Genomic DNA, 16882 nt, shown 5'->3' with positions numbered 1-16882 from the left:
CTGTTGGATTTCCCAGAGTTTTTTGTAATAGGATTTTAGACAGTCCAACCCTATACGAAAGGGATCAAAGACTACAATTTATCAAAAAAAGTATTTTTAAAAAACTGTGAAATTGTCTGTGTAAGTCCAAAAGAAGTTGGGGGGATGTTTTGTTATGGTTTTTATTGTTACTGCAAGGGTATAAAAAGAATTATGCAAAAGTAGAAGTAAATACGGAGGTGCCAAATATAGTCACCTTTCAGCATCATGCCATTGTGGTTGTTGTAAGTAAGTTCTTGTTTAGCTTTGAATGGTTAACTCTGTGGTTTGTGGTGACAGTTGGATATGCCCTTGATTGTTTTGTTGTGGGGTTTTTTAGGTGAACTGAAATGATAATTTAAAAAAATTATAAAGAATGCTGACTTGGTGGATAACATTTTAATAGCCTAAAACATAAAGATTTGGACTTAAATGCTTCTTATTTGACTATTGTGCAAAGGAATGACATGTTAAATAAATGTTTACTTCGTGGAAGTAAAAGTTTCCTCTAGAAAGAAAAATAATGGCAAATAGAATCTAGTCTTTCACGCTGCCACCTCATGCCTGTGTGAACTGCAGCTGTGTTACGGTTCTCTACCCTGACAGTTAAATTTATTTCCACTTTGGTGTACTGAATAAGAACAGGAACAGATTCATAGTTCTTGAGTATCTTTTGCCATAGCACTGAAAGTGGCTAGAAGTGTATTCAATGTAATCTTTTTTGAAACCAGGCGCCAGTGCAACAAGTGAAAACCAGAACTACATGAATGTTGATAAAACGAGAACCCATCACCATAGAAAGCCCAATTACTTAGGATATTAAGTGAATTTAGAACTTTCTCTCAGACAAACCAGGATTTATAATGCAAGTAATTTACTTTAATGCAAATGAACAGCATGTGGAACTTTACTAAACAGAAAGCCACATGTAATTTCAGAAGAGGTCAGAGCTGTGAGGAAGCTCTAGGAGAGAAAGGAGGTGACATTTCCTAAGTTACATATTCACGTCTAGGTGGTACATGCTATTGGCTTGAGTACTGACGTTTGAGTAAAAACGTAGTTGTTTTGTTGAATTCAGATGCCATCTAGTTCATGGATTTCTGGAGATTTTTTCTAATATTGTACGAGTATCCAGAAAAACAATGCTTTCATGTGACTCAGGAAGGTGTGTTGCTTATCCACAATTTTAACTGAGTTCTGAGTATTATTATCTTATGGATTTTATTACCTTTTAAAGTAAAAAGTAGTTATTTGTTAATTGTTCCTATGCAGTCTGTGTTCATAGTGCATGTATGAAGTGAATAAAAACACAAAAAAATCTAAAAACTTTCAGAGTAGCTAATAATCAGATTATATAATCAGGTCTAAATAAATATGTAGCTTCAGCAACAAGGTTATTATAAGGAGGATCAGAAGTTTCTCTTGAAGAGAGCAAGAGTCGTGTAGCTGTCTGTTTTGGCATGTCTGAGATGACTGACTCTTCCTTTGTGCTGCTGAAGTTGCTCAGCTGAGGAGGGCAGTGGCATGGGAACTGGGCCCTGTCTGGGTTAGTCTAAAGGGACACAAGCCATGAATGCTCTCTCTGTGACACTGTGGTACTCCAGAGTGGTTCCACCTGACTTTCCCCTGCTGGAGAAGCAGAACATTAAAATGTCACACAGTTCAGCCATACCAGAGTGATGCTTTAAGCGGTATGCATGCTAGGACACTGTGCTGTTAAGAATGCAAATGCAAAATGATGGCACCAGATGCTTTGACCGTAAAATCTGCCTGCTTGTCCCTGTTCTTACTGACTGTGACAGTCCATGTTCTTACTGACCCAGTAGTAGTTTTCATCCCTCACTTTACCCAAGCATAAAGTTTTTTTCAATTTTTCATTTGCTTGAGCAAATGCAGCATCTGAAAAGAATGCGGCATTTATTATGTACTAAGCATGGAAATACCTATATGATGTCGTGTGTAAAGCTAGCAAGGATGTCATCCTCTCAGAACATAGCGATTTGATTTACTTCTTTTTTTTCTTAACAAAAAGCAAGGATTTTTTGGTGGGGGGGGTGGGTAGGGAATCTAATTATAATTTTTTTAATTATAAAATTGTTCTTTGCTAATATTACCCTTGACCTGATTTCTTAAATTCAGAGAGTGACAGTGGTATATTTATGTCTTTAGAGCCTTCGTCACTTTATGTGTCTATGTATGCACATGAAAGTATGTGCATAGATGGTATTTAAATTCCAATATGCAAGGAACATGATTAAGACATTATTTGTTCCATCTTTACTTTTTCAGGATTATTCCAAACTTGCTAGATTTGAAATGTTTGAAGAGCTACAATAATATAGCAGTTGTGTCACTCCTGTCCAGCTAATGAGCTGACTTGCCCAGGTCCCCTTTCCTTGTAGGAGGAAAAAGTGTGCAAGTCTACCTTCATTTTGGGGGAGCTGCTTAATTAGAGTATGGCTTCTTGGAATACCTCAGAAGACACAAAATATGAGAAGACAGCAAAAACCCTCAAAAACTAGTGACTCTCCAAGGGAAGTAGCAGTTCAAAAAAACACTCTCAAGTTAAGTATGGTCTGCCATAAGCTGCAGGAAATGTGCCACAATATCTGGAACTGTGCTTCCCTCTGGGTGGATTTATAACAGGCTCGGCCTCGAAACCTGCCTGGATTTCACAGTGTACGTGCACACCCCTGCCAGTGTGCACTGAGAAATACATAGAAGTTGGGAGCAATGGATGTAGGAACAAGAGGAACACAAACCCAATATTTGAGTCTCTCACAGTATTTGTGAGATGAAAATAAAAATGGAGTCATGTGTTTTTACTGTGTAGCTGCTGTGCCAGAGCTTCTTATCATGTTCTGTCAGCCCTGCTGGGCTCTGTGTGCACCTTGGGTGTGAAGAGATGAAGGAACACTGCCTGTAGTAAGGGACAGGTCCTTTGGGGACAGAGTCTTTCTAATGGCTGCTAAATAGCCTCTGAGAAGCTTGCACATGGAAGGAGGCTGTCAAGAGGAACAGCCCTGGGCTCTGCAGGCCTGCCATGTCCATGGGGTAAAGCCCAGCCAGGAGGAGCTTTGCCTTGTAGGGCACGGCAAAAGTTCTTCCAAGGGCTACTCACAGCTGCTGATTTGAAAGCAGTCTCTGCACTGGACTTGCCTTTGTGCTCCCGAGTTCACCCCCATTTTTGCTCTCCCAGCAGCCAATGTCTGCTGAAGCTGCCTGCCCATTGTATTTTCTGTTAGGAGGTTTCTTTGTTCCTTATAAAATGCCTGAGCTCCCCTCACCCCACCCTCCTTCCAGTTTAATGCTGGTATCAGCTGTAATGACAATGATCTCCCAAATGGAGTAAGTGCTGTGTGGGACTGGAATGGTGCTCATTCAGTGAGAGGGCCTGGAATCAGGTGGGGGTGGGTTTCAGTTACCGCCACCTCTTCAATCTCCCAGGGGTAGGAGGAGCAACACCTTCACAGTAACATGAGAGAAAGGGGTTAAATGCTAGAGAGAAATACTTTCTGTAAAACTTTCACTTACACCATTAAGTATTTCCTTTATGATGCTCTCAAGATGTGTTCCCCTGGGAAACCACGAAGATACACAATGTGTAATACACTTGTAAGGTGTAAAAACTATTAATTACCCCAGCTGATTCCTTACTGCAGTCAGTTCAGGGCTCTGCTTGCAAGACCCTGCACTTTGTTTGTACTTGTTTCTGTGTAGTTAGACTAAAGCAAAAATTACTTCATCGTTTTAGTGCTGCAGGTATATTTGAGGCTTGAAAGACGCCTCTGTGAGTCTAGCGCTGCCTGTGAATGGACCTGGGAAGCTGCATGACAGGTATCTGCATACCAACATTTGATACATAGTTCCTTTATGTTTCTACTGTAAATTTGATAGTTGCACTGGTAAGCTGACTCTTGTCTAATTAGGTCTTCAGCAACAGCTGCCATGTTATCATACTAATACAGAGGTCATATAGATCTCTGAAGCATAAGCAGCAAAGAAGCAAAAGCAGAAGAGACCAAGAGAACAGCTTAAATGTCTTCCTCAGGAGGACATAACCTAACACAGAAAGACTCCAAATAGCTTTGTGGGAAAAATATTATTCTCTTCATGTGTAAGAAGAATTAGCGTGATTTGCTTTTTTTTCTTTCTTTCTTTTAAATCATCTCAATCCATGTGAAAATGTTCTTTCTTTGGCATATATGAGGGACATATAAAAAAGGTGGAAAAGCAAAGGGGTTTTCTGTTCATTAATTTGTGTTTTTCCCCTGGAAGGAGTGCTTCTTGATATCTAGACTAAAGCTTGGAACTGGGATGACTATAATTCTTGGAAGCAGTGGTCAACCTTCCTTGAGGAAAAAATGTACCAAAATGCTACAAAACAGTTGCTGTTCTTAGTTTCTAATTTCAGATAATAAGACTAGCCATCAGAAATGTTACTTGACATGCTTAGATCATCACAAATGTGCTATTATTCATATAATAGCTTGTTTTCAGTAAATTCATATATATACTAGTTTTCTTATAGCAAAGCAATTCACTTGTATGCATTTCCACGTTCTAACAAAGAAAATGCTGCACTGTCTACTTTCAGCTCTGGGATGGCGCCTTTTTGTATGAGTGGTAGGTCAAAAGTTTATATCAGGCTTTCAGAGTAGAGCTCAAAAACAGCATAGAATAAATACTATTTTAAAAAAACCTTTGGAAAGGTGTTTTCATGTTTTTGGACTTAGTTGTTGCGAACATATTGTTAAACAAATTGCATAATATACTCTTTTGTATTGGTATTTCAGATGGATGCAAATGCACATCTAATATACTCTGAGTATATATTTTAAAGAAGTACAGTACTTTTTTAAAACACAGATTAGAAAACAGGTTACAGAATTTCTAATTATACCTTAGGAAAGCAGAACATGCAAACTATAAGGCTTTGTGTGCTTGGTAAATACAGCTGTTGTTTTGTTGGTAAGTTCTTGTGCATGATAATTATGTTTGTAGGTAGAACATACCAGTACAGAAATATTCACCTTTTGCAGTTTACTGTATGGTAGAAGAATGGTAGCCCTTGGCATGGGGGAAACATAGGTGGCCAAACTCTGTTGCATTATCTTAGATGGGAAGACCACTTTTTCTGAAGACCTGGGGTTTAAAGTAGTTAAAGTATTTTTTCCCCCTCCATAATAAAAATAAAGGAAAACTGTTGCAATTTTGAATGCTACCAGTATTTATCCTTGCTTTTGATTAATTATAGTGGTTTATACTGTCCCTGAAATAGTGTCTCTCAGAGTTGGTAGGAATCGGAGTCGTGTTTATCTGTTGTAGTCCCTCCGAGTAACAGAAGGTGAAAGATACTTGAAAGACTAAATTATTAGGTAAATAAATTTTATGTATCTTCCTTAATAAAAGCTGAGAGAGCTAACTCAAGCCTTTTCTTGGAATGCAGGGAAACTTAAATCTCAAACTGAAATTCCTGGAGAATCCTCCTGGAGACCTGCAGGACATGTAGTGTTGTATGGCCTCTCTCAGCCCCCATCATCTTCAGTCCAATTTAGGTGCAGAGGTGATGAACTGTAGGTGTAATATGAAGGAAACATAAAAGATTTAAACCCTCAACCCAGTCTCTATCGAATTAGTAGTTAAGGTAGTTTTCACAGAAATTCAGGTGGTGGTCAGCATATAATTACCATTTTAATAAATTACTTACAGAAAGTATGCCTGTTGATTCATAAATAGTTGTGTATTGTACTGATCTCAAAGAAGATGATAAATGATCAATTTTGACTTGGTTATGCTTTGGAGTCTACTGGAGTCTGCTTTCCAACACCCTCATATAAACATTCGTTTGAAATTAACCATGCACAAGTTTGTAAAGACAGATTTTGCCTTTCCTCTGTGCAAGGAAGGTAAGAGTTTGAATGATACCTTCTTTTATTAATGCTGATGTTTGCTTCTTGTTTTGTTTATAACATTTCCACGGAAGAGCAGCAGCCAACAGACTGACTTTAAACAGTTTGCTGTTCGGTTGAGTTGTGAGTAGGATCAAGAAAATATTTTTGAGGGTGAAATTTGATTTGTGGCACTTTTTCAGATGAGTTCTTAGGCAGAATTTGTTGAAGCTGCTCCAAACCATATAAAATGGAAAATTAAGCACAGACTGGAAAGAGTTGATTCTCTGTAGGGAGTCTGGTTTATCAGAGGGATCCTTTCAAGAGAAGGGAGGAGAAGGTCACACAAGGTGGGATCCTGTCCTGCTTCAAACTCATTTAAAAAAAAGCTGAGCGAATTCTTGAGGAATTACTTGTCCTCTGGTAAGGCACCATGTTTATCTCTTATCTTGCTTTCTTGCTTCTGAACTACACCTGAACCATAGTAAGATACCTCTCAAATGGTGACATTTGTCTGTTTGTAGCTATGAAAGATAAGGAGGAGATTCTGTTTTGTTGGGTGGGGGGCTTAGGCGGTGGTGGTATTTTTTGTTGTTGATTTGTCTGGTTGTTTTGATTTTGGGGGGGGGGGAGAGGGCTTGCTGGTTTGGGTTTTTTTGGTTGGTTGGGTGGGTTTGGGGTTTTTTCTGAATTGAAGGTGTACGGAAGAGAATGCTGACATTCAGTAATGAGCTGTGCCTGGCTGCATAATAGTAGTTTTGCTGTGTAGTTTTGATTATCTGGCTCAAATCTGTATTTGATTAACTGCATTTCCTGTAAAAGAGTTTGAGGTTCTGGTACACAAAAAAGCTTGAATTAGTTAAGAAGCTACAGAACATCAGCTGAATTTTATCTTTCAATTCTATCTTCCATTTCCTTCCAGTTTTTCAGTAATTCTGTATCTGTCTTAGGCTTTATTGTAGTAGTCACTTGAACTATTTTGAGTGCATCACTTGTACAATGAGGATGGGTATTTTGTTTCTCTAAGTTTTGTGGCTGCACCAGAATGACTAACTTTTTTATTGTCTCAAAAACAACCAGATTAAATTTGTAAAAAGATTTTTCTTATGTAGAAAGCACTCAGACTAGCTGTCCACATAATGGCAGGTATTCTTTCCATTTTTTTAAGGAAAATGGTCAATACAATTTCAATTGTATAGGTAAGGAAATGATGGAACAACTTTAGTAATATTTGTGATGGCTAATATTTGCTTAGTTTTTCATAAACATTTGAGGTATTCAAGATTATTCTTGAAATAAATTGCTCTACATGAATGTAGATGTTTCATATTCTTTATTTGAGGTAATTATCTACTTCACGAGCTACTTCATAAAATTCTATCCATCCTTTTTTAGAATAAATATTTTCTCATCTTGCTTTTTTTTGTTGTTCTGTTAGTAATTCATGAAATAATATTGTGAGGAATATTGACAGTCATCATAATGAAATGTTTATTAATTGCTAAAATGATACAGAGGAGATAATTTAGTGAATGGTGAAATTATTATATGCTTAATCTTTTTTAAAAAGCAAGTGGAATATGCCAATGTGCCTTTTAAGCAAAACAAGTAAGAAGATAGTGTAGTGATCTTAAATTAAAGATATTCTGTCAATGGAGCAAACACTTCGTAATAGAACAATATGTTCCCCTCTCCCATTTTTTTAAAGTGATTCTTAACTTCAACTTATGCATTCTTAAATCTCAAAATGCCATCACTGGGGTTCTCACCTAATTTGGCTTTTTCTAGTTACTCTGTTCAGTTTTTAACATAACTGCAAAACATGGTGCTATTGATGGAGGAACAGAGTTCAGGACACCTTAGTTCTCTTTCTGTTTTTTTTTTTGCTTGCAATTTGAGATGCTTTCCTGTTTCATAGGCTTTTCTGTAACTCTAAATTAAATGCCATTGAAATGTTTCCTAGCATCAAGCAATAAACTTCATCTTGTGAGGTTTAATCTGTTAATGTCAGTTAATGAGTTAGATAATCACACAAGGAAGATATAATGGTTCTACTCTTCATTTTGTGAAAAATATTAATATGCCTACTGTATTCATTATCAGGACTGGTCATTCCTTACAGAGATTCTGTTCATGTCTCTGGATGAGTTGTCTCTGAAATTCTTTGGTGAAATTCTATGACCAACGTGAAAATGGTCAGTTTCAGTTATTAACTTGTGGTAGTCTAAATTAGTTGGAGGTGTAGGTTGGTATTTATGTATCTTTCAAGAGGTATGATACAGTGATACAATGTCATGGAGATAAACTTAAAAAGGACTGCCTTATCAATAGTTGTACCAGCTTGAGGCAGCTCAACTCAGTTGTGGCAACTGTTGACAGAGGTGATGGTCAAGGCTGTTGTAGAGGTCAAGATCTCTTCATAATATGTCAGGATGAGAGCACAGTCTGCCTAGGTGCATGACACATCAGATGGACTGAGCTGTTTGTGTGGGAGCCTCCTTGTTTCAGTAGCCTTGCTGCCTTGTTTTGATGGAGAAGGAATATTCTAGTTCTGCTCCAGAACTTGGACAGATGCTTGTTGCAGGGTGAGCTGGGGAATTTCACCTCGACCTCAGGGAGTTGTGCTACCAAGTGAATATCTTACCAACTGAATATCCCTCCCAGCAGCAGCCTTCAACTGTGAGCCTGAAAGCTGCTGTTCTGTGTGGTAGGACAGGTTAGCTTCTTTGCTTCAGTTCCCTGGAGGATCTTCATCCTTCCCATACTACATTTTAACTAATTTGTCACCTACAAAGCCAAGCTGGTCCAAGTCCTGAATTCTGCACAGTTTTATGTTTTCATTTACCCATACTTGGTTTCAGTGGAAATGTGATCCTACTGCATTCCACTGCTAGAACAGCAACAGACCAAACCGTATTTTTTGTTTTCTCTATTGCTGAATTAGTGGTAGCATAGAGGACATTAAAACTTTCTTCCAAGTGAAGTATAACTTTAAGTGAAATAAAGTATTTTTCTTTTCATGCATTACCTCTCTATTACTGTTTTAGCTCTTACTTCTCCTAGGAGTTGCTCTGCTACTTACTATCTGATGAAGTTGATTGCTCCCCTTTTCTGTAAATCTCTAAGGCAGTGTACAACTGCCTGCTTTGTCTGAGTAAATGTTTGATGAAACTGTGGTTATAGTATGGTTCTGCTCATCTGTGTAGGATGTTGATTCCACCCTTACCCGTGAATCTTCACTTTCCAGGTACTTGTAGGCTTTCTTTCTGTATCCAAGCCCCAAGGTGAAAGCCACTTTTCTGGGAATGTACACACTGTTGTTTCTACAGTTCCTAGTAAGTGTGTATATACAATGACTAATTGGGTAGTGGATTTCAATGGCTTTCTCCTTCCTTACATGTTAAGAATGTCCTCTTCTATCTTATTTAATAAAAAATTTCAAACAGTAAAGTAGCAGGTTTTTCTTGCCTTTTCATGGGTCAAGCTTGGGGAGAAAAAACATTATCAGGTGTCGTTTAGCAGTGTTTCTATTTAGTGTGAATTTTGCTTAGAGAATGGTATGTTTGTTTTTTTAGTTAAAAAACAGTGTTGTATTTGATCTGAAGGTGCTATACCTAAGATTTATTTTTTTTTAAAGTTGCAATGCAAAGAAATGCAAAAACAAGTACAGGACAACCATACAAATGAAAGGCTTGTCATTCTAGGCTTCTTCAGTTGTTTTTCTTTTAAATTAGTCTCCTGTATCTTCTTTGTCAGTCACCACAAGTTCTGAAACCTCTCTGCCAGTAGCTGCATTGTCACCTATGTTTAAAGTTTTTCCATAAGTTTTGCAGAGCAAAGAATGTTGCATTTCAACATTCTGTAGATGGATTTTTGCAGGCTGTGTACCAGGAGAAATAAATTGTACATGATACGTATGTATCTGGGTGCAAATGCACGTGTAAGGATTTGCTCTGCATTTAAGCAATCTGGCTTCTTTCCTGGTTCTGCTTGTGGATATAATACTGCTAGAAGTACTTTCAAATCTCTGCTTGTAAAATTCTTGATGATACAGTAATAGTTGTAGCTATTAATATTTCAAGGAAAAAAACCAAAGAGGTTTTCAGAAATTTTCAGTTTTTAGGATGATAAGCTCTTACAAATGTTGATAATCCTCTATGCCATGATTGAGGAGTTCATCACTATTATGGCCATTTCTTAATTATTTTTAGAAGACAGTTAATATTTTTTCATTCATTAGGTTGATTTTATCTGAGAAGAAATCTAAAAGTCAGATGACCGACCAAGCTGTGTGCTTGAGTCAGGAGTGTGGGGTTTTATTCTGTCACAATATTCAATTCTCATCTAAGTACTAGACAAGGAATTATTTTAGGACTGGAAAGGGGATGGGGCAGGAAAGGTTGAAAGTAATGGTTTTTTTTTTAAATGAGGGAGTGTGGCAGTGGTATTCTGATTATGATTGAGTTTCAGGTACATTGTGTGGCCTCAGCAGTCTTCTGACAGATGAGAAGATACTATATACATGGCTTCAGAGAACTGACTTGACTAATGTAAATGTGCTGTGGGTAGCAGCAGAAAATTGGTCTCAGTATAGTTTATCCCCCATTGGTCCATTCTGCTGATATACTGCACTGCCTAGAATGATGGTGGTGGAAGCAGTGGTTAACAGAGCCCATAAGGCATTCATATCCTTTCAGAAGAATATGTAGATTTTTTCCTTATGTAATTTCAGGTTTTCTTCTTTTCACCAGGTGAAACAGGCCCACTCAAGGGTCCTGTTCAGGCTGTTACACAGTGTTGTTTTTGTTTATTATGGTAAATGGAAAACTTTTAAGAATGTATTGCCAAGATGTATTTTTTAACTTGTTCTGTAATGAATGGATGAGGCTACAGAAAGCACAAGTTAATACCAGTCAGTGTCTTGATCTCTAGGGGGATGATCTAGCAGCCTTTTGTTACCTACATGAAGCCTACAAGAAAGCTGGAGAGGGACTTTGATGAGGGCATGTAGTGATTGGACAAGGAGAAATGGCTTTTAACTGAAAAGAGGGTAGGTTTACATAAAGTATTGGAAGAAATTCTTAACATCGCAAGGTGGTAAGGCACTGGCACGGGTTGCCCAGAGAACCTGTTGATGCCCCATCCCTGGCAGTATTCAAGGCCAGGTTAAATGGGGTCTGAGCAAACTGGTCTAATGGAAGATGCCCCTGCTTATGGCAAGGGGGTGTTGTGATTAGATGATCTCTAAGGTCCTTTCTAACCCAAACTGTTCTCATTCAGTAGTATGTAACATCATGTTTGATTTTCTGGGAATGTGTGTGTAAAGAAAACCTGTGTTAGAAGTTCATTATATGTGTGCAGGAAATGGGAGTGATGGTTTCAAAATTATGCTTGTGGTAAGGGCAGAAAATTTTAGAAGCTTAGATTTTACAGTGTGTGCTATCTCAGAAATAGTTAAGGGTTAGTCCTATAAACTGCATTGCTGTGAAACACACTTTTTTGAGAAGACACCAAAAACATTATCTAAGAGGCCTATAAAGCTGCCTTTGTCCTGGACATGAGTATTATGGTACAAGGCATGAAAGCTTTACAAAAATGATTAAAATAAAGCCCAGGCTGAAAGTCTGAAAACAACAGCAGTGAGCAATGCGTTTTGTTTTCTGCAGAGCTGAGTAGCTGGATGAACACAGGGCTTATGTACCTGTGCAGATTCAACTCCTCCTCTTAAGCAAACACAGAGATAATATAGTTAAGCTCTTTTAGTCATAGATGAGCTCGTTGAATTGAAGAAATGGAAAAATGTTGTGTGTTGTAACCTTTGTGAAGTTTCCAACAAGGAGATCTTAAATTTAAGTTGACAAATAGTCATATTTCATCAATAAACTACTTTTAGTACAAAGTATAAAAAGACATGAAAAGATGTAGTGGAAGGAATGACTGCTCATTAATAAATATGAACCAGATTTTAATTAACAGTGATTTCATATGGTTCTGAGGTTGAAGTTTGTTGGGCTGTGATTGTTCCAATAGTAGCTTAAAACAAACAAAAAAAAAGCTGCAACCTGACCACACCCCCTCAAACAAACAAATAAAAAACCATACCGACAAATACAACAAAACTGAAAACCCAAACAAACCGACACCTGAAAAAGAACCCAAAAAAACAAAACACATATAGGTTGCTTGTAACACCAGATTACTGTAATATCCTGAGAGTTAGCCTAGGAAGATTGTTTTTCTTCCTCTCTGAACTTTTGTGATTAAATGTCTCATGAAGTTGGAGTTTTGTATGATTACATCTTTAAGAACAAAATATTTTCAAATATAAAGTGATATATAATATATATATTTTGGAATGCCATTTTGCTCATTAGTTTAATTGTTAAATCAAAGTGCAAATTTTAATTCAGTTCTTCAGTTGCTACTGATGTTGCTGTTTGACCTTAAACTGGTCCTTGTAGTTACCTTCCAAGCACCACTTGACACTGTTGAGCCTTGCAGTAAGCAAGCTGTCAGCATTGTGCAAAAAAAGTCGTGTTTGTGTCCACTGGGTAAAGCATATCCTTCTTATTTGTCTTGCAGGCACAGGAGAGAGTGGCAAAAGCACATTTATCAAGCAGATGAGAATCATTCATGGATCAGGTTACTCTGATGAAGACAAAAGGGGCTTTACAAAACTGGTGTACCAGAATATATTTACAGCAATGCAGGCCATGATCAAGGCCATGGATACCCTCAAAATCCCATACAAGTGTGAAAATAACAAGGTGAGATTTCTATTTATTTCTGTAGCTGAAGTTTTTCCTCTTTTTTATTTTTGGAAATATACTGAAGGTCTCAAAAAAAAAAAAGACGCATCACAGAAGGGATACTAAAGGCTCAGAAGAAAAGGGTGTTTCCTGTTTAGACCTCTGCCTTTTTGTCTACTTTTACAACACAAATATGCTTTTAAACAAGAGGCCTCTCTTAAGATGCCTGCGAGGCATTGCCACAGAACAGAGGTTTAATGGCAGGCTGCCATTTGACTTCAGTAACTCTTGTCCTTTCCTATGTGGCTGTGCTCTGGTTAGAGCACAGATAAACCATTCTTGTGATGTACTGCTTAAGGATTGCTATTACATTACAAGTGGAAAAAATTAAAATTATTAGACAAATAGGTGAAGATATCTGTGCGTGAATAGATTGTTAAATTTAAATTTTCTACACAAGACCTTAAAACAGTCAGAGTCTTCTGAGATTGATGCTGTTACTGCAGTTTAAAAGGACAAAATAGTGTTTTTAAGGTTCATCTCTACCTACCTTTTAACATCTTTTAACAGTTTTAACTTTTTTTTTAATATTCAGATTTTAATAGTATGGTAACTACAATAGTTTGTATCATTCTGTGACTAAGAATGAAGTGCTTACTATTTACTTAAAATACATGGTAAGCCACAGACTTACATGTTTATATCTTCCAACATCACAGAGTCACAGAATAGGTCAAATTGGAAGGGACCACAGTGTATCCTGTGGTCCAGCCTCCCTGATCAAGCATGCACTGTTTGATAACAGTTCCCTGAGAACTTGTTTGTATTTTTACTGTTGATCCATTATCAGCAACTTTGTTGAAAGGAGAATTTAAGATCCGTAATAAAGTGGATGGCTCACCTTTCTTTCCGTCTTGTGGAAGAATATTTAATGATTATCTAGTAGTCCTGGATGAAAGTAATATTTTCTTTGATAAATTGCTCAAAAGTTATTGTATTATATTTGTCTATTAATAGAAAATATCAAAGAGCAGCAACGTTTACAATAGAAGAAGCATCCATTAACTAGGAAAGAGAAAATGAGATAAACTTGGGTTAATATTAGAATCTTTTGTGTCTAAACATATGAAGTTTAGTTTTTAGAACTGAACTGCTGTATGTGTTTTACGACAGTTGACTTATAAGTAGGAAAGATTAAGCTTATGAGCAGATTAATGAGTTGTTTTTCCATTTGCATTTGCTGAAGTCATTGCAGATGATGGTCACTCTGTTGGTGATGTAATGTTGCAATAACAGGAGTCTTGCAGGAGGGTGACTTGATGCAGTAAGAAATCAGGAGAATCCCATCTGTCAGAATCAATATTGTTAAACGTCTTTAATGGTGGGTGGGGTTTTTCGTGCACGTGAAAGAGATTGAAAAATTTGTCATTGGTAAGACTCCTGTCTGTTAAATTTCCTAGTCTAGCTGCTTACTGGTGCTGTCTGTTTTTCCTTCATCCTCTATAAATCACAATCAAATGTTAATTAGTTTTAAAACTGCATTTTCATTTTCATTTTAGTCTTTTGGCTCCATGTTTTTGCTGTGTGCAAGGCATAAAGCATACTGGCCTGAAAAGTTAGTTGATTGTAAAGCATTTTTTCTTCAAAATTGGTGTTGACTGTCACTTAGCCTTAATATCTGGAAATCCTAATTATAGATTAGGATTCTTTTTTTCCTTGTATTATATTACAGAGTATGTGTTCTATAATTATTTTTTAGATGTGCTGACTTTTTCTAGTGTGTTTATATGGCTGAATGGGTCAGGTAGGTTTGCCATAGCTGTGTATGCATGGCCAGAACTGTTCACCTTCTCTACATAAAAATTACTTCACTGAAAGTAGAGGTCTCTGCCTAGCTGCTTTACAAGCATTCCCATCAGTTTGTAATAGGGCTACTTGCAGCCTAAAATAAAAGTCACCAGTTACCAGGCTCTCAAGGCAATTCCTGTACAAATTCTTTCAGGAATGCAGGAAAAACCAAATGTGCTACAGGATTGTACCTAAATAGACATGATTGTGGTCTACTACACTTTGGCTCTGTATACAAGGACACTTCACTTCAAAGCACCGAACACCAGTTAACAAATAAATCTGCTCCTTCTTTTTTTTTACAGGCTGTTGAAAACAAACTCATTAGTCTAGCAGTCTAGAAAACACAGGAAGGGCACTTCCTATTAATTTGAATCTCCTATCAGGAAATCCTATCTCTGGAGAGAATATCTCAAAGTTTGAGTAACAGAATATTTTTAGCACAGTAGCTGTTGTACACTGTAGTTTAGAAAATTGCAGGTCAAGCTGGTATTGATGTGGTTGGGCCTGAAGAAAAACTACCCTTTTTTTGGGTCAAGTTCTTCATGTTCTGCGATAGACTTTGAGGCTACAGTATAAATGGTTTTCTCTTACTGTACCAATTTTCATACCTTTAACTGTGATTTATTAAAATTGGAGTGTTTTGAATTTTTGAATGCTGCTGGTATTTGAAGTGTCCTTATATCTAGCAGTCAGTTAAGCAGGCAGCTGTGTTCTTTGTGTGGTATACAGCATCACAACATTTACATTGAACTGTTTTAGTATAATCAACATAGCCATAGGCAAGTTCTAAATTTCACAGGTCAGTTCTTGTGAGATTGCATGTATCTTCATAGTCACAATGAAGAGGCAGAGAGTGGAATACATTGTCCTATGTTATAATAACCTAGACTGTTTTGAAAGATTCATTATCAGAGTAGTGAAAGCCAATTGACAAATATAACTGTTTAGAAGCTAATATCTCAGAACCGATGGTAGAGAATTGTATCATGAAAAACATTCACTTTTATGTGTTTAAACTTCTGAATGTGAGCTCTTCTGAGGTTTAAGATAATGGGTGATTCTTTTAGAAATTTCTCTGTCAAGGGAAATGATTGCTTATAGACTTCTTTAGTTTCCTTTTGAGTAAATTTTACTGTGCTTCCATTGTTCATTTTTCAGCTAGAAGTTGTGAAGTTGTTGTATGGCTTTTGAATTTTAGGGTAAGAAGTATTTTATTAAATAAGGAAAAGTGTTAGTTTTTATAGAAATGTTCAGAAGCAATTCTGAAAATTGCCTGTCTTTTGCAAAATTTTGTTTGTACAAACTATGCAACCACAGGTATTCAAATGCATATTTAAAGAAAAATACAGGCATGTGCTTTTTGCAGTTTGTATTTTTAGACAAATGAGTCTACTACTATAATAAACACCAAATACTACTGTGGTCCTATACTTTTCCATTTTAATGTAACTTTCAAAAGACAAGTTGCTACTCTGTTCCAGCAGACAGAATCAGGAAGGCGTCACTCTGTGGTGATTAACAGGCAGGAAACCTTACTTGAATCCCATTCCCATAATTTCCTGCGAGACTTCTTAAATATTCATAACAATAAACTAATGTGAGTAACTGTAGTCCTCAAGAACAGGTTATAGGAAAGTTTTTCAAGAAGCTGGAAACATAAAAGCAAGTTTTGTGGTAGACATTTGCTGTGAAGTTTTTAAGACTTTTCTGATTAATTTTTGTCTGTGTTTGTGCCTATTTCCTTTGGGAAATGTTTTGCAGTCAAAATGAGCAGATATCGGAAATGCTTTCAAAGTTCAAAATCTTACTGCATTATCTTCAAGTCCATAATTGTTTTGTTAGCTTGGCTTTTTCCATGTCTCACAGATCCACTGAAGAAAGCTAATAAAATTACTGGCAGAAGTGGACAATAAGAGCAGGAATGGGATCAGATTGCATAAAGTTTTGTCATGGGTAAACAGTTGGGGATATTAAATGGTGAAATCCCTTGGTGAAATTGGATTTTGAACAAGCATAGTGTGGGGGAAAGTACCTACTCCAGATGCCTCACCTGAAACAGAGTGTGAAGGACTGAATCTAGAGCAGTAGTGTGCAAACTGGGAGGGGAAGTCTTTCCGTTTAGAGGGGGGTTTTATTTAACAAAAAAGCAAGAATTATGTTTTTGGGATAGTGACATAAAATGCTTATTGCTTTATGATTATATGATGGTACATGAGAAGTAAGCTGGAGAAGCAGAGTTGAATGCTCCTATGAAGAGTTTCAAATACTTCATTTAAAATAAATATATAGGTAAATGAACAAACTTCCTTTCTCCAGGGAGTGTTCACATGAGTGTGTTCACTCACAATGAAGATGTGAAATTTGCTCAGGGCA

General features: G+C 37.0%; 1 protein-coding gene across 1 annotated transcript in view; it reads left to right on the top strand.

The window, feature by feature from the left end:
• Positions 1 to 16882, top strand: part of LOC311165631 (guanine nucleotide-binding protein G(q) subunit alpha) — a 115034-nt gene that overhangs the window by 26541 nt on the left and 71611 nt on the right. Inside the window, exon 2 of the mRNA XM_084225793.1 lies at positions 12492 to 12676. Coding sequence (XP_084081919.1) covers positions 12492 to 12676 — 185 coding nt within the window. The remainder of the gene's footprint in view (positions 1 to 12491; positions 12677 to 16882) is intronic.

The sequence above is a fragment of the Fringilla coelebs genome (genome assembly GCF_963513975.1).
Source record: "Fringilla coelebs genome assembly, chromosome: Z".
Taxonomy (NCBI): domain Eukaryota; kingdom Metazoa; phylum Chordata; class Aves; order Passeriformes; family Fringillidae; genus Fringilla; species Fringilla coelebs.
Note: the sequence above shows the minus strand (reverse complement) of the source record. Positions and strands in the feature narration are given on the sequence as shown.